Source organism: Lepidochelys olivacea, assembly GCF_965140295.1.
Source record: "Lepidochelys olivacea isolate rLepOli2 genome assembly, chromosome: 7".
Lineage (NCBI taxonomy): Eukaryota > Metazoa > Chordata > Testudines > Cheloniidae > Lepidochelys > Lepidochelys olivacea.
The window spans coordinates 8,048,612-8,071,675 of NC_140417.1; the positions used below are offsets into that span (position 1 = coordinate 8,048,612).

At 41.5% G+C, this 23,064-nt stretch overlaps 1 protein-coding gene across 1 annotated transcript in view; it reads right to left on the reverse strand.

Annotated features, from left to right (window-relative positions):
• Positions 1-7,602: 7,602 nt before the first annotated feature.
• The window catches only part of SUCLG2 (succinate-CoA ligase GDP-forming subunit beta), a 236,451-nt gene continuing 220,989 nt past the window's right edge, over positions 7,603-23,064 (reverse strand). The window contains exon 11 of the mRNA XM_084634188.1: positions 7,603-9,308. Within this exon, the coding sequence (XP_084490314.1) occupies positions 9,193-9,308 (116 nt within the window). The 3' untranslated portion in view covers positions 7,603-9,192. The remainder of the gene's footprint in view (positions 9,309-23,064) is intronic.

Below are 23,064 nucleotides of genomic sequence, written 5' to 3' on the forward strand. Positions count from 1 at the left end.
AGCCCATTTAGAAACTGGTTCATTACAAGAGCATTGAGGTGAAGAGACAGCAAGCTCCAGTGGACAGGCCGCTGGACTGAGACTCAGGAGATGTGAGTTGTATTCCCAGCTCTGCCACTGACTTGCTGGACAACCCTGAGCAAGTTACTTCACCTCTCGGCACCTATTTCCCCACCTGTTACTGTCTGTCATGCCTATTTAGATTGAACATTCCTTTGGGGCAAGGACTGCCTCTTGCCTGTGTCTAGCAAAATGAGGCCCTGGTTTCAACTGTGGCAGTGAACACGGATGGGAAGTTAGGCAGTACAGAAAGTACTCCGGGGGGTGAAGCCTGCAGAACAGGATCAGATCAGTGGATTGGAGTGGGAGGATGGGTTGCAAGTGTGTAGAGGATTTACAAGCTAGGAGGTGAATTCACCTAAACTGTAAGGTCTCTAGGGCATATCATGTCTTCCGTGTTACTTGTCTGTAACCTAGTACAATGGGGCCCTGATCCTCCAGGGGTGGGGGTTCCTAGGTGTTATTGTAATATAAACAATAATAGCCCATTTTGTAACGGATCCAGAAATGATCAAGAGCTGAGGCAAGGGGGCGGTTTTCTTCCCGTTTCTGGGAAATTCCTGTAGTAGCTTAAAAAAATCAATAGGGGATGGATTTTTTTTTTTAAACTGAAGAGGAGATCCGGGAAAACCCCAGAAGAACTTACTGGTATTCCCCGTGCCCAAATACCCCAGGCACACAGACCTGCTATCCCATCCACAAACACCCCAGACGGCATGCCAGTACACAACTGTTGCTCAACCCCTGTAACCTCACTCCTGGCTATACTTTTGTTGAGGTCTTAGACTCCTGTGAACTACTGTGAAACTGGCCATGCCCTCCTCAGGAGGGCGATAGCATACCGAGGAAGTTAAATGAGCTCCCTTTGGCTCACCTAAGACCGCTGAGCCAGAGCAGCGTGATGTTTAACTGTTTATTCTAGTTTACCTGTAATAATCTAATAAATAGCAAAGTAGAATGAAACCAGAGTGAAGAACTCTAAAGGGAGTTATTACAGGAGAGATTTAGCAGAGCTGAGGTAATATTAAAGTGATGTGTTTTTAAAGTTTTTCAATTAGTTTATAATCACTGGCATCCGGCCAGTTTTGAGAGGCAATGACTTATCATGCAGGGATAGAAGAAAGTGTCAGCTACCACAACTGAAGATCGTGCCCCTCGGGTGAGCAGAAGAAGCTGAAACCCAGGGGTGATCCTGGAGTGGTGCAGGACTCTGACTAACAGCTCAATCCAGGTCTGAATTCTAACACAGTGAGCTGATGTCAGTCTGGATTTATTACTGGCCAGGAACAGATGGAGGCTGGAATTTAGCAGAAGGGTTCTAACCAATAGAGAGGAGTGAGTCTCGCTACGGGAGCAGTGGGGGCAAACAATCTACCTAGTCTGAAGATGGAGCTTGATATGTTTATAAAGGAAATCATGCAACGAGGTGTCTGTGATATCAGAGCACTGGACTGGACGACCCAAGAAGTCCCTTCCAGTACTATGTTCCTATCACTGGTGCAGATGAGAATGAGCAAGTTTGTCACATAAAATATAGTTTATTAATACTTAGCACTATTATATACAGACCTAAACACACACACTTGTGACAGAGAATGTAAGAACGGCCAGACTGGGTCAGACCAAAGGTCCATCTAGCCCGGTATCCTGTCTTCCGACTGTGCCCTGTGGCCAATGGCACTGCATAATAGAAATGCAACTACTTCATGTAGCTAATACATTTAGTTCTCCTGGGAAAAGTAGGGTTTCTTTGTGGGCATTTTTTGCCTGTCAGATTTATTTTATATTTTTCAGGGAAAACAACAGAGTTCCCTGGGAATTGAGAGATTTGCGGGAGAGGACAGAAAATTTCAACAAAAATATTTCTGGTGAAATTTTAATAAGAACATTTGGATTTTTCATCAAAAATAAGAAAACTTTTAGGGTTGCAATGGTTCAAAGTTTTTCTGCAGTTCCAAAAGCAAAAAGTTGAAAATATTTGGCTAAATGAAAGCACAGGGAGCCTGCTGATTTAAGGGGGTGAAAGCCCCTCTGCCTGTTCTGAGGAGGGGGAGGAAACGCTCCTTGTCCCCTGTGTGGGAGGAACCGGCCCTTACTCATTGATGGCTGTGTTGTACATCTCCATGGAAATACCCACAGGAGGGGCAGTGTGGAAGTGGAGGTCAGGCAGGGAACTGATGTTCCTCTCATGGGGACTTCACCAAATATTCCCTGTAAACAGGGAGGGGGCTGTAGAGGCAGCATGGGGCCTGCTTTGCTCTGCAGCTCCTGGGAGTCTGTGAGGAAGGGACCTTCCTCCTTCACCCCTCCCAAGCCTGTTGATAGTCAGCCCTTCCACATTGCTCCTCTGGCACCCCTCTAACAGCATGGCTCCCCTCTAGCACCCCACACCTTTGCACACCTCCTGCTCTAGGGGGGATGCAGCAGAGACCCAATTAACGACCCCTCGAAGCAGCCTGAATTTATGCACTGGCAACTGCTTAGATGGCTGCGGACTACGGATTTAGGGCATGATCAGTGCAGACAGCTGCCTCACCCTTCCATACCTTCAAACCCCTTTGGAGGAGGAGCTTCCTCAGACAACTTGAGTGTGAAGTAGGTGTCATTACAGGCCAGGTAGCACACTCCTATCTCTACACAAAAGTCACAGAGACAGTCAGCGTATGGAAACGCAGTCAGGTAGGGAAGGTCCATCTGATGCAGGTCCCTTTCCCTGCCTGAAGTGGAGACGGTTACCAAGCTTCAAATGAATCTTTTCTCCTTGTGTCTAAGCGTTTTCCTGTGTTTGACAAGCAGCGCACCACTAGAAAACCCGGGTGTACGACTAATGGTTTGAAATCCGAAAATTGGGCCTTACAAGGCTGAACAAAGCCATTGAAAAGTTTCAGGACTGAGCAACAGTGCATCTATTTTCCTGATGAAAGGAACCTGCCATCAAACCTACTACAGCCGGGCTAGAAAAAAGTTTTAAATAAATGCGATTGGCACAAATTTTGCACCTCAGCATGCACACACATGTACTTATTTCCTCGGGGTGACAGGCAAATCCTGCTACTTTACTTACGAAAGGGCTTCAGGAAGCAGGGGAAAAATTGTTGGTGCAATCCGTTCCCTTTTAAATTAAACATATTCAGGTTGATAGAGACTCCTTGTTCTTCACCTGGCCTGTTCCGCAGCACAATAGCCATGTTCTTTGTGTTAAAATAAATCTTGTGTTTGCATACTCTGACTTTCATTTCCTGACAGCTGGACATCCATTCTCTGGGAACTAAATGAAAAGCTGCTTTTCTCAAGCATAAAGTCTCTCTAGCTACCAAGAACCCCTCCAGCCATAGAACCAATATTTTGGCATAGATAATGACCGGCCCCCACACAGCTGAAGACTACTTCACCACATTCCCAGTAAATTGCTCCTGCCCCCATTCCCAGCACGAGTGGAGTGGGGAGAGCAGGGTCTGTGTTCCTGGTGCTTCTCAAAGCCCTGTGACTGAGGGAGGGGAGAAAGAGTTTGGGCGTGTCTACATGGAGCTGCAGCAATGGGGGCGGGTGACATGATCCTCACATGGGTTACCTGGAGTTGTCTGCAGACCTGGTGTAAGAACTGAGATTCAAATTCCTTCCCCGGGTCACCACAGATGAAGCTTGGTGGGCTAAACTGCAACATGGCATGATTCACCAATGCTGCCTTGACTGTCCCAGTCCTTTTATCCTTCAGTGGCTGCACCACCATTGACTTTGAGAGGGTGTCAGACGCTATCAGCTAATACCGATTTCCAGCTGGTGTTTCTGGTAATGGGCCTTTCAAGTCAATCTGTATGAACTCCCAGGACTTACTATGTTGGGGCATTTCCCCTAAAGGAAATTTGTCTCTTCTTGCTGGTGCTTTCCTGTCTCGACAGATAAAAAGTATTCAGTCCTTAATATGCGTGGCCATGTCTAACCAAAAAAATCTGCTGAATATGCCGATCAGTGTCTTTTCAGACCCAGGTGGCCTGCACTTCGTTATCATGAAGGCCTCCAGTACTGTTCCCTGTAAGACAATCCTGTTATCTTCATACACCAGCAAATTGGTAGCAAGATCAATGGATAATCGTTCCTGAACTGCATTGAACCTACCCAGTCTGGGTCTCCTTCAGTAGATCTATCGGCAAACCAAAGGTAACTCAGGGTCCTTTCACTGTTTTCGCCAGATGTCATCACAAGACGAGTCTGAGTCTGTTCTCACTGCCCTCACCTCAATTTGTTCAAATGTAAATTGGACAGTGATCTTTGAAGCATTACAAGTTATTAGGAATAGATGGAATGGACCCAAGAATTTAAACTTCACAGCTGATGATCTCTGCTCCTTGAGAGGCTTTGAGATGCCAGCTACACTAGACACTGTCCCCAAGATCTGATTTTTCATTAGCTGCACTTCCTGGTCAGTCACATTAATTGCTCTTACCCAGAACTCCCAGTTTGGTCCTGCTCAAAACAGAGTTCCGCTAAACAGCAATCCCAACTGGATATTCATAGCTTCAAACTCTCCTACAGGTTCACTGCCGCAGTCCTTTACCCACAGGGGTGTTATTGCATAATGTCCTAGCTTCACCATAACTTTATTCTGAGCTATTCATCTCTGTCACTCTGTAGGCATGGCCAAGGCACGTCTAAAGTTGCCTGCCACGGTCCACACTTCCTCCTACCTACATCCAGAATGGATAGCTGAGTATTATCTAGGAACAAATTTGTTTTACTGTCCCTCCCACGAGTTCTTGTGATGCCCTCAATGGAATCCATTCCCAATACAACAGCCCTAGAAATATCTGTCACCGCAACAAAGTTCGTAGCACCCAGCTGTTCCTTTTTCTTTAGAAGAACTTTAAAGAGATCTTGTCAAACCCTAATACAATGTCAGTGTGCAAGGATTTTCATCCTTTTATTCTTGTTCTAATAGGGTCCTGTCCTAGAACCTTTGACAACATATCAAAATGTCACCTGAACTTACGTTCTGAAGCAAGTTATTACAATGATGTTTGACACCATGTGTGCCTTTGGCTGGTGTTTTCCAGATGGCCTGTGCTTTGCAATCTGCCTTCCAGTACTTGTCGGGATTCTTATGAAGTAAAATAACTGCTGTGTCACTAATGTCATGCATGGGTTCTGCCTTAAACACTAGGCTTCTACACCCACTCCAATTTGGTCCGGTGAAAGTTTGACCACTCAGTACCCCCGTGGATGTTTTGTGCAGAAGACTGACAAAGCACCGTGACTCAGAATGGTGCAGCTAGAAGCTCACCCTTGTGCGCATACTGAAGTCAGTTGCTGAGTTTCTGCTGAATAGCAAACATCAATGGTCACCTTCTCCATACGTCTCCACAGGCAGCTCAGTGCCCTGCAGGACTGAGGCCATGCATCCAAAAGGGGGTAGGGGGTGAGGAATATAAAGACAAATTACAAGTAAGGGCTTTGGTTCCAATTCCTGGCACCAGCGGTTTTGGCACGTTTATTCCGTGCAAAGAACGTCAACCAAGGACATCGAACAACTAAAGAGTGAAAAGTACTTTTTGAACCCAGCACATGTTCTAATTATTGGAGTGAAAAAATGCTGCTGAATTTGGCATTTCTAACCTTCAAATTCCACCACACACAGTGTTGTCAAACGACGGCACCTCTGAAGTGCAAGCATTCTCCAAAGTTTATACAGTTTCTGCATATCGTCTCCAAAATAAAAATAAGGTTTTTGTAAGGGTGCAGTGCACTGCCCCATTCTGTATGTGGATATTGGGTATGATGCTTGGACAGGACTGGAAACACCTTATCATAAATGGAGGCATACAGCTTAAAACAAACCAACCAACATGCTTAAAAGCCTAAGATCACACAAGAATTGCCCATATGGAATTAAATCCACATCAACTTCACTTCACAGGTCCATAAAAAGGTACAGAATGGAAGAGCAGACAAGTCAGCAGGCAAACAAATCAGTCTTCTTACTCTAAAAAGAATAAGCAAAGTCATTAATTGGGTTGACTTTTGCATTTATTTGGCTAAATATTGGGTGCACGTGAAAACATTTGAAAAAATTTCATACAAATGTGCCAAATACTATTATTCTTTATGAATTTAGAACCAAAAAAGGTAAGTTATTGTGTGCATCTTTCACTCATTTTTATAGACACATTCCAGTGACTGTTGCAAATTACTGGATCAAAGTAGAGAAGATGCTTATGGTAAGGAAAGAAGAGACTTCTGTGACCAATATAAAAAGATTGTTTTAAATTTCAAGTACTATTTTCCCCACTAAATGCAAGAAACTGAAATTCACTGTTTAAGGCATGAGAAATACAGGATCAAGATTTTATCTGGTTGAGGTAAATAGGAGTTTTGTCACTGACTTTAGTAAGGCCATAAAGAACAGGGAGGAGCATTTATTCACATTCTGGGAAAGTAGGCAGCTCCATGGACATTAAGATGAATTTTAAAATGAAAAACTGGATCCATTTACAATCATATTTACCACTGGAAGTTGAGTCAGCTATTCTAAATTACTTCCCTCAAAAACCTAAACTCCTTTTCATGGGTTGCTAAATTTAATTACCAGTTCTGTATATTTTAAAAAATTTAGTAGAAAGTTTAAACACAAACTCCTAGGGAAATCAGCACTGCTTCAAACAATGCTGGTAGCAAAAAACATTTAATTCCAACTACCACAAAACTTTCAAAAGCACTAATTATTTAATATTTAAAAAGGCTACAAGTAATATGAAAATTTGGATTAATTAGCACAGGTCCAAACTAATACCCACTTCTCTCAGATCTATATGTAGATTAACCTGAGTGTGTGTGTATGCTGGATACCATAAGAAAGCTAAAAAGAAAAGGAGGACTTGTGGCACTTTAGAGACTAACACATTTATTAGAGCATAAGCTTTCGTGAACTACAGTTACAGCATCCGATGAAGTGAGCTGTAGCTCACGAAAGCTTATGCTCTAATAAATTTGTTAGTCTCTAAGGTGCTACAAGTCCTCCTTTTCTTTTTATGGATACAGACTAACACGGCTGCTATTCTGAAACCTGTCATAAGAAAGCTAGATAGTGTATGGGACCTTAACAAGGAAATATTTACTTTACCACTTTACTGACTGACAAAAAAATGTTTTTATTTTCCTGTACTTAAAATATGTCATACTGAGATGTTTACGATAAGGGTTTCTTTCTTTTTCTTAAAAGTAGCCCACCGTATAATCATTTACCAGACCCTCATTAAATTGATCAAATACTTATTATCTTTAATTGAATTAGTAATTTTCTTATATGGACAGTAACTCACACTAGTATGTTTATCACTATTCTAATGAGGATATACTTTTTCCCTTGGGCAACAGGGTGAAGGAAGAGGAATTAGGTAATTGAAGAATCTGGCTATACTGTATATCTACATAGATTAATCTAAATCAATCATTTTGAATATAAATGTTGTCATGGAAATGTCAACAAAAATATAAATGACAAAGTATTTTTTCCCAAATAAAGCAGAGTGTTGATTAGAGTGGAGCAAATAATTCACAATGAATAATTTATTAGACAAATTTTACCTTTTCCCCCATTTACAAATTGTTCAGAAACAGATCATGACATTATCTCATTGGTACATTACTCAAAATTATTCACAAATTTCAGCAAACAGTTTGTGGTCTGCAATGTGTACTTCATTGATTAGTTACTCAAGCCACTTGGTAGTGTCTTCTGTTCCCTGATTGAATGATTTGTGTAAATAATCAACAGCTTGAATTATTATAACAGTACAAATGACTCCATAGGATTTTTAGTCGATATAATCACATCTTCTTGTCAACTTGTTTGAAATGGGCCACCTTGTTTAAATTGGCCTCATTTGCATTACAAAAGTGATTTCCACCTTCTTATCAACTGTTGAGAATAGCCCACTTCCACCTTAATTGAATTGGCTCATCAGCACTGACCCCCCCACTTGGTAAGGCAACTCCCACCTTTTCATGTGCTGTGTATTTATACCTGCCTACTGTATTTTCCACTCCATGCATCTAATGAAGTGGGTTTTAGCCCATAAAAGCTTATGCCCAAATAAATTTGATAGTCTCTAAGGTGCCCTAAGGACTCCTCGTTGTTCTTGTCTGAAGTATTTGCGTTACTAACGCTTGAGCATTCAAACGTTTGTGAAAAGTGAACAAGAAAAGTTTTATTCACAGCCAATCAAAATTCTTTTTTGGAAATAAAGTGACTATTTTGAGAATTTTTTTCTTATTACTCACATAGTGTGGCTATTGATTCGTACGTTATGCTGAATATTCAGAATTGTAATAACTACTATTACTTAAAGAGTTTATTTTGAAAAGTTGGCAGCCATTAGATTCACTGCATACATACACCCATAGATACCGTATGGCACGGACACATTTGGAAGGACGGTACTCAATTTCACCTCCAATGGCTACTAAATCAACTGAATCACATGTCATCTGTTTACTGGTACAGTAGAAGAATGGACGGTCCTTTCACTACTACAAATAACGGTATTCAATTTTTCTTCCTATTGTGAGGTACACTTTTTGTATCTGAATACAAAGAAATCATTTTCAGGCATGGAGTCTGATACAAGCACAAATTATCTAAGGAAGAAAACTAACCTATTTATTGAAAGCAGATTTTTTTTTGTTATTGTAAAAATTCATAAAAATACATCAATCGATGATTAGGCTTTACTTTTGCCTGCCGACTCTTTAGGACATTAAAAATGAACTCAAATGTTTTTCCAAAAAAATGTGGAAACAGTATTTGTTGGATTAGGGAAGAACCCCGTCGACAGGAGTCAGTAAGTTACTAACTATACCTTATTCACAAATCCATCAACTACATTATTTTGGAAAAAAACACACGCAAAAAAAACCCCAGGAACTTTGTGGAATTAAATGTTAATTAACGTATTTCTCAATCCAGAAATTTGCAGATTGAGGATTCACTAATTTTCGTACCATCTGGGTTTGTCAGATGGATAAATTAAGCAATACTGATGACTGCTTTAAGGAACCCTAATAATTCTCCCTACAACAAGAATGTGATTGTCACTTCTGTGAATCACAGACCCTCTACAGGCAAATATCTTCAAGGAGTCATTTGTTTTCCACACTAGCCACTGCTTTCTTTGCTGCATCCTCAAGGTCCCTTGCAGAGGTAATTGGTAATCCACTTTCATTCAGAATGCGACGTGCCTCATGAACATTCGTTCCTAGAAAGGAAATTGAAAAGGTTAACTAATGAATACATGTTGCAAATGCTTTCTATTAACCCTTCATCAACCTGGTTTAAAGCATTAAACCTGATTTAATTTTGCTTTAAAGAGAGAGGAGTCACGTAGGGGTTTGAGCCCAGGAACTCCTAAAATCTAATTCCAACTCTGACAGTACCTACTTCTGTGGCCTCAGATAAGCTGCTCTCTGATAATAGTACTTACCTATATCACAGGAGTGTTATGAGGACTCAGGGGCCAATCCAATGTCCACTGAAGTCAATGAAAAGACTCCCATGGATAATGGACCATGCTCCATTCCATTAACGTTTGTAAAACACTTTGAAGATTAAAAGCACTGGACACAAGTTAGGGGTATTATTATTACAAAAGAAAACCCACCACAGTTATTAATGATAACTCTAAAATCCACCTGTGATGGCCTCAAAGGAGTAAAATTATTATTTTTATTTTTAAGAAGCTTGAGGTTTCTGCGCAATCCTGAGAATTTGACTGTTTGGGAGTAGCTGATGCAGGTAGCCAAGGTATAGTCTGACCCTCTGACCATAAAGTACTTCTGCACCTCTGCTTAAAGTCCAGAAGGACTGGAGATGGAAGAGCATTCAACTGTAAATTATTCAGAGAATGAGCATGACATTATCCTTTGTTCCCTGAAAGATATCAAATACTATAATATCATTTGTAAGACTGTACAGCTATTGAGCCTATGTGCTCTGTAGACAAATACTTCAAATACACTCAACAGAGCACTCTCATAGTCATGAAAAAAGGCTATAAATTGAGAGAGACATTTCGGGGAAATGCGTGTTTCACACTGTCAGACTCATATAAAAGGCAAATGCAGAGTTAAATGAGAACAGATTAATGAAAAGAGATGACTGATTGTCACTGAAGCTCTTCGTTTATTAATACTGCACAGGGACAGGTCCTTGAAATGTTCTGGCACAGTGATCACATATATTTAGTGTTTCCCCAGAAGTCTCTTACCTGGTTTGATGCAATACATTTGGCACCTCCTGGAAACACCAAACTGAAAATGATGGGCAGTTTTTACTTGCATTTCATGATGGGTGAGACAAAGGATTTAGAAAATTACTGGCAGACTTTCTCTCTCTTAACCCTTTCTGAGGATTTACTAAGCACATACTGAACATATAAAACTTCCAAAAGGAGGCGGACATGACACTTAAAAGGTAGGCTGCTAGGTATCTGAGACCCCAATATGGAGGATTGTTAAGAACTAGGCAAACTGTTCACAACCATCAGTGTGTTCAGTAATGTTAAGTTTATTCTCCTGTTCATTCATTGACTGCAAACAGGCTCTACTTTTTACTAAGATGTTCTCTGTATGTAAAACAACACTGGGTCAAAACAGTGCATTATAGAAATATGTGAAAGAACCTGGAATTTACTGAAAATGATATTCATATTCAAAATCACGATCTGACTGTGAAATCACTTTGCCCAGTATGTTAAAAGTGTGCCAGACATAATGGGACAAATTCGTCCCTGATTTCAGGCATCATAGATGCTCAGATATGACAGAAATGGGAGCGATATAGTTCCCTAGACATCTAGATGAAATAGACCCTGCAACTCATCAAAATATGAGCCTATCACTAGATTTCCTGAGTTCTTGATGTCCTCTGTTGTTGCTATGCGTTTCAAAGTCTACGCCTTCACCCTCAAAATCCCCATGCTTCACAATGCCTCATGGCCACACATCCACTAGACCATAATATGGAGTGTTCATGCTCCTCTGGGAACTGAGGAGCTCTCTCTTAAAACATTCCTAACCCTTTAGTTGTTGGGGAACACTTGTCAAATAGTCATGTGAACTAAGGTTGCTAAGCACCGAGGTAAGAGAACCGTGTTAATTTTGCAAGATATAAAGTCCTAATGTAATCATTTCACTGAACTGTGCTTAGGAGTGACAATATTGATTTTAACCTTAAAGAGTCAATATTTTCACAGCTCCAACAGCCAGTAAAATCTCTCACTCTGAACTGTAGAAATGTTTCACTATTCCCCATAATTTATGCCAGACTTAAATTTATACATTCTACAACCCTGTTTGGTTAAATCAACAATCATTTTCTATTTGGAGTCCAAAAGAAATCCAGGGACACAACTGCATAGAACACTGATGTGCTGGGCTTATTTCTTTAGCATCACTGAGATGACATGTTGCCAAAATGGTGCACGTCCACAGAAGCATGGTTATACCAACTTCATTGTATGGCAATGAAATGTGGGCACTGGGAAGTGGTGGACTGACATTTTTGATTCTCTTAGTCTTTGTCAGCTGCAGTAGCAGGACAAGATCAGAAACAGGAGTATTCGTAGCCGAACCCCGCAACTGCCTCCATCAGCACTGGTTCAATTTCAGTGCCTTTGGTATGGTCCTGTTGTTAGAGTGGAAGACCAACAAATTATGAAACATGTTTACCAAGGAATGCTGCTACACATCTGGCAATCATGTGGGCACCAAAAGCTTCGGTGGTGAGATAAGATCACCACTGATAGACATAGACTGAACATCCAGCCAAATGGTCTTAAGGACCTAGCTAGAGATCAGTCTGGGTGGCACTCAGTCTGCAAACACCATTATCATCAAGGCAAATCCCAAAAGATGCATACTCAAGTCCAAGATAGTAAGAACTAAGAGGTAGAGAACATCTGGTGTGAAGTCCTCCTCATCAATTTAGACCATGTACACTAGGTAGAAGCCAGAGCAGCATAAAGGGGCTCAAGAAGTCCCAGATCCAGCTGAGGCAAGATTCCCCTGGCATTGTGCCTGAGGAAGTCAGCCATAAGGTTGCCTGCAAAGTACCCCCCGGCAATCCTTGGTGTAGGGTGATGCATGGGCGGCAGGACACTTTGGGGCAGGGCTGCACCAGGTTCTAGAGTGGAGATTTTGGGCTTTGTTGCAGCCCATAAGTTGGTGCAGACAGCCTAATGTAGTTCCCAGGCCAGTCTAATTTACACTGGAAGCCTCTCCAGCCTCCAGAGCAGCCCAAGATTGGGAAGATGCAAAATTAACTTAAAGCCACTGTAACCCCTGAGGGTTCTATGCTGAGAATGAAATCCCATGTATGTGTGTCATGCATTTCTGTTATCTAAACATTAATGGGATAGTATTGCTGGTGGAAGCCACGGTCTTTATGTAATACAGATGGACTGCCTCTCTTTTCAAGTGAAGAAGATAGTCTCAAGGTAGGGGATGTATCAGAAAGTGGTGTGGCACCTGATCTCCACCAACTTGGTGTTTTTAAATAAAGCTTTTTTAAAAAAATGTAAGTTAAGTTTTCTACAGTGTGGACAGATGCGTAGATAGACCAATGTTTTATATATCAGAGGGGTAGCTGTGTTAGTCTGGATCTGTAAAAGCAGCAAAGAGTCCTGTGGCACCTTATAGACTAACAGACGTATTGGAGCAGAAGCTTTCGTGGGTGAATACCCACTTCATCAGTTGCATGCAGTGGAAGTTTCCAGAGGCAGGTATAAATATGCAAGCAAGAATCAGGCTCGGGATAACGAGGTTAGTTCGATCAGGGAGGATGAGGCCCTCTTCCAGTAGTTGAGGTGTGAACACCAAGGGAGGAGAAACTGCTTTTGTAGCTGGCGAGCCATTCATAGTCTTTGTTTAATCCTGAGCTGATGGTGTAAAATTTACAAATGAACTGAAGCTCAGCAGTTTCTCTTTGAAGTCTGGTCCTGAAGTTTTTTTGCTGCAGGATGGCTACCTTTAAATCTGCTATTGTGCGTCCAGGGAGATTGAAGTGTTCTCCTACAGGTCTTTGTATATTGCCATTCCTAATATCTGATTTGTGTCCATTTATCCTTTTACGTAGGGACTGTCTGGTTTGGCTGATGTACATAGCAGAGGGGCATTGCTGGCACATGATGGCATATACTACATTGGTGGACGTAAAGGTGAATGTACCAGTGATGGTGTGGCTGATCTGGTTAGGTCCTGTGATGGTGTCGCTGGTGTAGATATGTGCGCAGAGTTGGCATCGAGGTTTGTTGCATGGATTGGTTCCTGAGTTAGAGTTACTATGGTGCGGTGTGTAGTTGCTGGTGAGAATATGCTTCAGGTTGGCGGGTTGTCTGGGGGTGAGGACTGGCCTGCCTCCCAAGGCCTGTGAAAGTGAGGGATTGTTGTCCAGGATGGGTTGTAGATCACTGATGATGCGTTGGAGAGGTTTTAGCTGAGGACTGTATGTGATGGCCAGTGGAGTTCTGTTGGTTTCTTTCTTGGGCTTGTCTTCCAGCAGGAGGCTTCTGGGTACACGTCTGGCTCTGTTGATCTGTTTCCTTATTTCCTTATGTGGGTATTGTAGTTTTGAGAATGCTTGGTGAAGATCTTGTAGGTGTTGGTCTCTGTCTGAGGGGTTGGAGCAAATGCGATTGTACCTCAGTGCTTGGCTGTAGACAATGCATTGTGTGGTGTGTCCAGGATGGAAGCTGGAGGCATGAAGGTAGGCATAGTGGTCAGTGGGTTTTTGGTATAGGGTGGTGTTAACGTGACAGTCACTTATTTGCACCGTGGTGTCTAGGAAGTGGACCTCCCATGTGGATTGGTCCAGGCTGAGGTTGATGGTGGGGTGGAAGCTGTTGAAATCATGGTGGAATTCTTCCAGGGTTTCCTTCCCATGGGTTGAGATGGGTCCACTCCATTATGTTAGTGACCTAACTGCACTGACCCTACAAACCTAACTCCCTTTTTTTAAGACACCCTCGCCCCTGCTCTTTTGATCCTGCTCTTTTTTGCTTATTTAATAGACAATTCTTAAGAGTACAGCACAAAGGCAATCCTACAAAAGGCAAGCCCAATTCCCCTTTGCCGCTAGAGTGTAATTAATGTCATCTCAATATTTAACAATCGATGCTGCTTCAGCCCTTTAATCAATGCTAATCCTAAATTTTAAAGACTCTTGCACACCACTAGTGATTATGTCAGGACATTGCTGTAGAACACAAAGATAAACTATAACAAGTTTGCGTCAGGAAAGAGGTAATTTCTCAAGAAACATGCTGATTTTTTTATTTCCGAATTAAATTACCCTGACACAATTTTGATTGCACTAACTTTGTAGGATTTCAAGTCCTTTTTCTGATCATCTTTTTCCTTTCCTGATTTCATTCTTTTTAATCCCAGCTCCCCATCCTTTTTCATGAACAGAGTCATACTAATGAAGGTGAATGGTGAAGGTTTCTGACTCTTCCAAAACCAGAAGAGCCGTTGTTCAGATTCCGCCCTGGCTGTAACCTCTTCATTTAGGAAAACAGCAGTGAAGAAAAATTTGGACTTTCCGGACCCTTTCCTTCAACAAAGCTAAGTGACAACTCTGAAAACCGATGCACTAAGCAACATACAAGGATCCCTCGTCAGGTGTTTTGGCTGCATAGGTGGAATTCACACTAGGGACTGCATCAGAAATTGTCAGCGTAAGGACCTGAACTGATCCTCTTTAAGAGTAGATTCTATAACTCTCCCTCCCCCTCATCAAATTCCTCCTTCATTTGCCTTGTCAAAATGTTTAATTACTTCATAATTCCTGGACCTACAAAATGACTTGTAATTATATGTGTAGTTATACTTTAATTACATCCTTAATTATTAATCATGCAGTAAACATGCTCAGTAGCATGCAACTTTCTCTTCGGGGTGCTCATGATTTTAAAGTGTGATTTTGCTTAAAAGAAACATGGAGAGGTTTTTTTTTTTTAATAATTATACAATATTTTGAGATAGATAACAGCTCTATTCTGCCACAAACAAGAGCCTGTTTCTGCAGTGGGCTCAAGTCAAGGTTCCCACTCCCTCAATTGATAGAAGCCAAAGACATCTCTACAGCAGCAGGTCTGCTTACTTTTGTGATCGAAGAGGCAGATGGCTAAAGGAGGAATAACTAACTGTCTGCTACTGTCCTAGCAGCACTGGGAGAAGAGGTCATGCTTTCTATCCCCATGCACTGCACGGACAGTCGCAGCTTGTCTACAAAGGTCAATGACAAACTAAGCAGCATCTGAAATCTATGACAGAAGGGAGCCCTGCCTGCTCTGTAATGTTTAGAAAAATCCTGTAGAAGTTCATAGAAGATTATAACCTTGATATAGTTTTTTTCCCCCCAACCATCCTGTAATATTTAAGGCAGAAATACATATCCACATGCAGAAGAACTCTTTAGGGTGGTTTTAAAAAGCCTACAGAAAAGGTATCCTTCTCTATAAAAATTCTTTAGGTTGTTAGAATAACTCTTATGGAATCCCATTTAATTTCTACAGAACCCCGCAGGATTAATCTGGCGCACAGATACAACAGTGATAACCAAATATAACTAAGATTAGACAGATGGATTGATTGATAGGCTTCTATAGGACTTTTCCATAAAAGGAGGAGGACGGGAGGCGAGATAGAGCAAGAGACATTTTGCTGGCTATTTTCCTACAAAGCAAAAAATTATGCTATTTGTAGTATCCAAGTATTTAAAACTAACATTTTCTCTTCATGAAGTTGCTGAGGTCAGTCTACCAACAGGTCAGAATGGGAGCAGTACATTAGATGTATGCTGCCTCACGTTGATTGCTCTAGACTGTACTTGACTAATATATTAACAAAATCAATACAAGACACAAACTAAAAAAAAGGTTTTAGGCAAAAGAATGGAGATAGGAAATTGGAAAAGTGAACCAATCTGTCTCACAATCAAAAGAGTGTGATTTTGGTACCTATGAAATACAAAACAGCCTTCTAAGCAGGACATACAAATAAAGATACCTTCAACAAGTAATCTGTAAATGACTGATATTTTCTGCTTCTGGAAATTCAGTTTGCTTTTGTTATGTACGTAGTGATAGACATTTTAGGAAGATGGATAAAAGAGAGAAACTTGAATGATGTCTCTAAAACAGTCTGAAAGCACGGAAATGGATCTAAAAACTAAATAATCTGAAAGCATTAGAAACAGGCTTAAAAACTAAAGTAAAATGCCCTATATGGCAGTGGAAATTAAAGCAAAAAAAAAAAAAATCCCCACGAAACTAGTCTAACATTAACCTCCTGCCACTGGATGGTGTCAGAGAACTGTAAACAGAATTCCATACATAGGCTATCAAGATAATCTCCCCTTCACTTATGCTATAATCAGCTGTGTAGCAGTGAAAATGCACAATATTACAGGCTGCTTTCAACCTGACTCCTATTATAAGAATGCCATTGTACACGGGGAAAGCGAACCTCTCTTTTATTTTCTCTCTCTCAAGTTAATATCAATGTCACTCTATGGATTAGCCTGCAACGTGTATTTTTACCAGCACATCTTTGCACTCCACTTTATTTCAAATACACACTTTTGAATCATAGACCCAGAAGCATTATAGTGTTTGCTGTGTCATGTCTCAAATTCACATTTCTGTTGTCTTGAAGTACTTGTTACCACTAACCCAGAAATTTATTAAACACATTTATTTTAAGTATGCTACCTTAAAAACCTACTTATAATTACTCTATTAGACATGTTTTATTGCTACAGTTTTAACAATATACAAAATCAGTTTATATTGTTACAAATGTATCTCTCGGTATGTCTACACTGCGATAAGAAAACCTGCGGCACCGACTCTGAGCCCAGGTCAACTGATTTGGGTTTGTGCGGCTCGGGCTGACATCCAGGCTCTGGGACTCTCCTCCTTCCTTGGTCCCAGAGCCTGGGCTCCACATCGAGCCTGAACCTCCACACTGCAATTTGATTAGCCCATCAGCCTGAGCCTGCGATAGCTGACCCCAAACAGCTGCAACTTGCTGCAGGTCTTTTACTGCAGTGCAAATGTATCCTCTAGAAACTATCGATACTCGGGAACATTAAAAGTTTGAATGAAAAAAAAATCAATGTTTTTATAGCGCTCGCGAATGTGGTGTTTGGCCATACACATGAACTAGAAACAGAATGCGCTGCCATTTTGAAAATTGAGGTTCAGGAATGGGTTCAAGATTTTTGCAGTAACATCCAGCCCTTACCAGAAAATAGGGGAGAAAGTGTGTACATCTGGGAGTGTGCAGGAAAGTGAGAAAAATAAAGAAATAACTTTCAAAACTGAGTACAGCCTTCCTAGCGGACATTTTGTTAGGGCATCATGGTGAGATATTTCATCACTCACATTTTGGTTAGTAAGGCTTCATCAGTGATACCACATTGTGACCAGGTGTCATTGCATAGCAATGTTTCAACCTCATGACACTATGTAGTGGTATACATCAAGGGCATTTCATCTCCATTAGTATACACACAGTTTCGAGTTAGAAATGTACAACCTTGAGAGTCTGGAAGAGTCAAGTGTTTGGAGTGGAATATAGAGCCTTTCACTTAGTCACCAGTGAGTTTTGGGATTAAATGGAAAGTTATTGTCAACTGAAGACTGTTTGGTGGTTTATGAATTTTGTAGCCTTTGGCAACATAATCAAGAAGAGATTATCTTCCATGACTTTACTGCAGAAATCCTTTAAAACTTTCTATTCTGATATTCCTTTCTCCATTTTCTACTCTATATTTTCACCATAGCATTTTTCACGTTGAATTTTCAAACTCAGGATGTCAGAGTGGGGTTAACATTAGGTAAAAAAATATTTCTTCATACTTTCAAACGTGTGTACATAATACCGTATGTTCTCGTCTCCTGTTAATCACAATAATTTGGGCGCTCAGGTTTTTGGTAGATTTACATATGAGAACAGCATTTGTGCTCACAAACTGGACAACAAATAGCATTCAAATATGCAAATTGGGCAGATACATAACTGCTCTACTCGTGCGTGAAAACAGTTTCCATGTGCAACTCTGAAATTCTGAGCATGCAAAATTTTAGGTCTGCAAACGCATACCCAAAAACTTGGATGGGCAATTTTGGAAATGGAAATTTAGAAGCCAGTTTTGAAAACGTGGTCCTGTCTGCCTTCTAGCATGGACCATACACAATAACAGAGTCCACTCCCATTTGTTCCTGTCCTTATTATGGACACATTTGAAAGAAGTTCACTTTTTGGAGGGAAGAGAGAGAATGTCACAGATTCTCAACCAAAAAGCAGGAGAATATTTCATTTTATTGTGACAAAGTTAATCTCTTTATTCTTCCCTACCCTCAGTTTTTATTTTATTTTTGACCACAACAATGAGCTGCATTTTGGCTTTAGCCCAACACTGCTGGTTAGTCTATGTAGAAATCAGTTCAAACAGAATGTTATATTAAAAGAGGAGAAAAAAAATCCTGTAAAACGGCTGCACGTACCCAGTAGAAACAATGTCTCTTATGTCTATAAAAGTTAAAACCCAGAATGTGTGGTTTTTCCAGTCACCCATGAGCCTTTTAAACAAAAATAATCCTGCGTCTCAGCTGGTGAGTTCTTTTCTGATAAGGCAAGTAAATACATGTAATTATAAAGTTACCATTTTCAAAGAGAAGAGTAATCCTTTCTTTATCCACTGGTAAAACAGCTTGTAGTTATTATACAGCTGAGAACAAAGATTTGTCCACAAAATCCTGCTAAATCAAGACAGATTTGACTGATTAAAACTTTACTCATCAAGACATTTGTAATACATTGCATGTGGGCAAAGAGTCTTTAAAGTGCAGGGCACAAATCGGTTAGATTTATGGGAGTACTCATGAACCTTCTGCTGGGAAAACGTATAAAATGGAAATACAAAAATGTGTGTTGGTCTCTCTTTCATCCAATGAAATGTAAAATAGTATCAGTTTTGTTTTAAAATGTTTTGGGGAGCCCCTATGGCTTTCGCTGTATTGATTATTAATTCAGAATAATTTTATCTTCATACAAAGTGATGGGGGTTCAAAGAAGAGCAACATAGATGATTACGGGGTTGGAGGGATTGACTTTTGGAAGACAGATGAAAAGAACTGCTTAGGAATAGGTTGGCTGAATGACTAAGGAGGCAAGGGAAGGGGCAGTCACATGAGAAGGGCCTATAAGTAAAATACCTGAAGGGAGTAAACACCACAGAAGTCCTTGCTTAGGGGAATACAGGAGGTAAAACTACGACTAATAAGATGAATTAAAAGCAACATTAGGGCTAACAGCCATAGCTACGGTATTATGGTGGGACAGTCTCCAAAGGGAACAGAGGTAGCTCCATCTCCCAAGACATTTAAACCAGCCTGGATAATCCCAGGAACCAATACTGCATGGGAAGGGAATGATGGATTAACTGATTTTTTCCATCTCTAACCCCATGAAGATCCAGTATTGATCCCACAGACTAAGCAGCACACACAACTCTTCTGAGATAAAGGTCCTAGACGCAATGGGGCCAATTTGGGCCCCTGGACTGGCTGTCATAAACCACGTTCAGGTGGTAGTATAGAGGACATACAGGAGCCTCAAGGGGTTTTGGCAAGAAATCTGTCAGTGCAGGAGCAGTGTCGGGTCAATCAAGGCAGCCCTGCTTGCAAGCCCCTGCGTAATCATGAGTTACAGCATTCAGTGCTAGGGAGATTCTGGGCTGCCGGGCAGGCCATAGGCAGCTGCAGGTTAGAGCAGTACCTAGGGTTGCTCTAACACACACCATGGATTGCTTTAGTTTTTGCAGTGTTCCAGAACCTGGGGAGGGCAAAGGTAATGAAAATAACATGGCACAAGGTCCAGACATACAGGATCACAGACTGCAAATTACAAGTAGACGAAAACATCAAGAATTCCCATGTGATGCATTAGACAGGCAGTAGTTTAAGATGGGCCATAAACATTGCAGCCTAGTTTTCCCTGTGTCCCCTAGATGGTTTAAAAGAAAATGGTAATAACCAGCCTACAACTACAACTGTGAATTACCTTCTTCCAAACATGATAGCTTTTCAATTCCTAAATCAGTTCACTAACAGCTATTAAATCAAGAAAACTACGGCTGCTCTTAGCAAAAAACTAAAACAAACAACAAAAGTTGCATGAAAAATAATCAAATGTTGAGGCTTTACATACAAAATTAATTCCTATCTCTTAGCTACCTCCTTTGCTCTCTGAGTCACCTACATTAAATTACTCTGTTAGTTGCCTTTCTTTAGAACGAGGGAGTGTTTCATCATCCAATGAAATCCCTGGCAACCTATTTCTATGCTTCAATTCAGAGGTGTTTAAGGTTCTCCCTATTTGGCAGAGTATTGGGCCTCCACTGATGGTCATGTTGCTTAATGCACTACTGGAAGGTGCTCAGATATTGCGGGGATGACTGTGGTACAAGAAAGTATACAGAATAGAAGGAGTGCATGCTACAAACTTTGGCATCCCCTGATGTCATGGGGAAATGACCTATGCACAACAGAATGACACTGAGGGATGTGAAAACTTAGCTTCTTTGCCAAGGTGAAGAGAAGAAGTTTTTCAGATATGGAGTTTCACAGGGCCAACCTGCCACTTCAAGAGCCATGCCCCCAAGGCTCTGCATGTAACACTCACATTTTGGATAGCAACCGCCTACCCCTTTAACAGGAAACATGGTGCATCCTGCCAGTGACCTGCCACACTCTTATTTGGTACAAGAGAAAAACAATGAGCCTGGTTGGTTAAAATGTATTGTCTGGCTCTTGATGTATACGCAAGGACACAATTGCTTCCCCACCCGCACTGAGCCTGAAAAGCCAGAGGGGTTCTAAAAAGCCTGGAATCCTTCACTGCAAAGACACCGATGGACAGCACAAGCCGCTCTGCAGTTCTAAGGCAGGGGCAGTTCCTGCTACAGGTGGTTGAAATATTTTCAAAATTTTGATAGAATTTCAAATTTTGGGGGAAAACATTTGAAAGAAAAAATATAATATTCCCCTCCCCCCTCTTTTAAATTTCATTTCATTTATTTATTTATATACACGTTCTATTTCCTGCTATTCTGCAAGGAGTAACGCCAACGGGTCAGAGCTCAAGTGTATTCATCAGCCACGCTCCATTTTCTACCCTGGATTGCTCTAAGCCCTGGGCTGCCTACTGTAAATATAGGGAAAAGTACCTGAGATACAATACTATAGGTAAACCTGTGCAAGTGCTGACTTTTACATGGTGACCCCTATTAATCACCCCCCCTCCAGGCACCGTCCAGAGGAAAAAGAGATGGGCCTTACATCAAACCCGCAAGGCCAAAGACTCAGACTCTGACAAATCAATTCCAGAACCAAGAGTTCTTCCCTGAGAACATTCTGCCACCAGGCCATCAAACCTGGGCAGTCGGCAAAAACACACCCCAGTAGATTCCACCCCCCACAGTGGCGAACAGGGAGAGAGGTGGCCTCACAATCTGTATGAGGCATTAAAACAGAAAAAAACAAAACAAAAAAAACTCAACGCAACGAATAGAATAAAACCAGGCTTCATTGCAAAAGTCCTTAATGGTTAACATAATGCTGTAAAGAAGTGTGTTTGTAGCACAGTTAAATGATTGGGTATGACTATGTCCTTGTAACTCTATAAGGTTGTGTAGGGAGCCAGGGTGGCTTCCCGCCGAACCAGAGGGTAAAGAGCCACCCTCTCAGCCAGACCAAACTTCCTTTTCCACCCCTCCCCTTCGGGGGGTTGGAGTAAGTATACAGGGTGGGGCCCTTGGCCCAGTCAGGGCAGCACCAGGGAGGGAGACAGACCCAGGCTGCTGGCTGTTCCCCCCAGACCTTCGGGTAGCAGAATCCCGACAACGCCACTGACCCTTGCCAGTACTCCCCCCCGGCCTGAGGGGCGCGCTACAGACCCTTGCCGGCACCTCTCCCTCCGCTAATTCCCTAGAGACAGAAAGGTGTGACCAAGGCCTGCCAGTGAGACAGTAGCTCCCCACTGCCCCCCAGCGGCTTGGGGGACCAACTGAAACCTGTCACAGTTTGGTATACAATATGAATCAGTTTGCACATGAAATTTGCGAATGACCAAGATCATGAATATTCTGTCAGACAAACTATTCACATTCTTTGATCTATCAGAGAGACACCTATGCAGAGAAAACCGTAGTAGGACACTCAAAGGTGTAATCTTGCCTTTCATGTTTTTATGTTAAGCTAAACTAATGTACTTGCTGACAAAATAACCTACTATAGCATGAATATTGATTTTACTGAGGAAAATGCCTTTAAAAACACCTGTTATGAAGTCTTTCCGAATGCGCTTATCAGAAACAAATGATTTTGAATATAAGAATGTTGATGTCAGGGACCTCGGGTTTTGAACCTTGGTCCGCAGGGCTCTTCGGAGCTACTAACTTCTAGCCTGCCACCTAGTGACCTGCTAACTGTTGTCAGAATAGGAGCCGAACTCTGACAGAGGACCCCAGTCCTGGAATCCAATAGGCAGAATGTTAGTCATCCTAATTAGTTCAAAGCTTCTACATAAACCAGTACAGAAACAGGTAATTGTCCATTCAGCTGGGTTCTGCCTGCTTTGGACTGCTTCCTACTTCTACTGCTGACCTCCTGGTACCCTGACCCTGCCTGACTCCAGACACCAGACCTCAGTTTGCCCTCTGGCCTGACTCCTGATTCCTGCTCCAACCACTAGGTCGGACTGCCCACGTCCTGATCATGACCGTTATGCTGGTTTCAACAGATTGCAGGAAACCAAAACACTTTTCTTCTTATTGTCACAAAAACCCAATCTTCCTTCCTCAATTCTTTCAGGAGACTTTTCAGAAACTGATGGAAGGAGTTGTGGGACTCTTTTTTTTAAGATAGCAAAATAACAAAAATATATTAA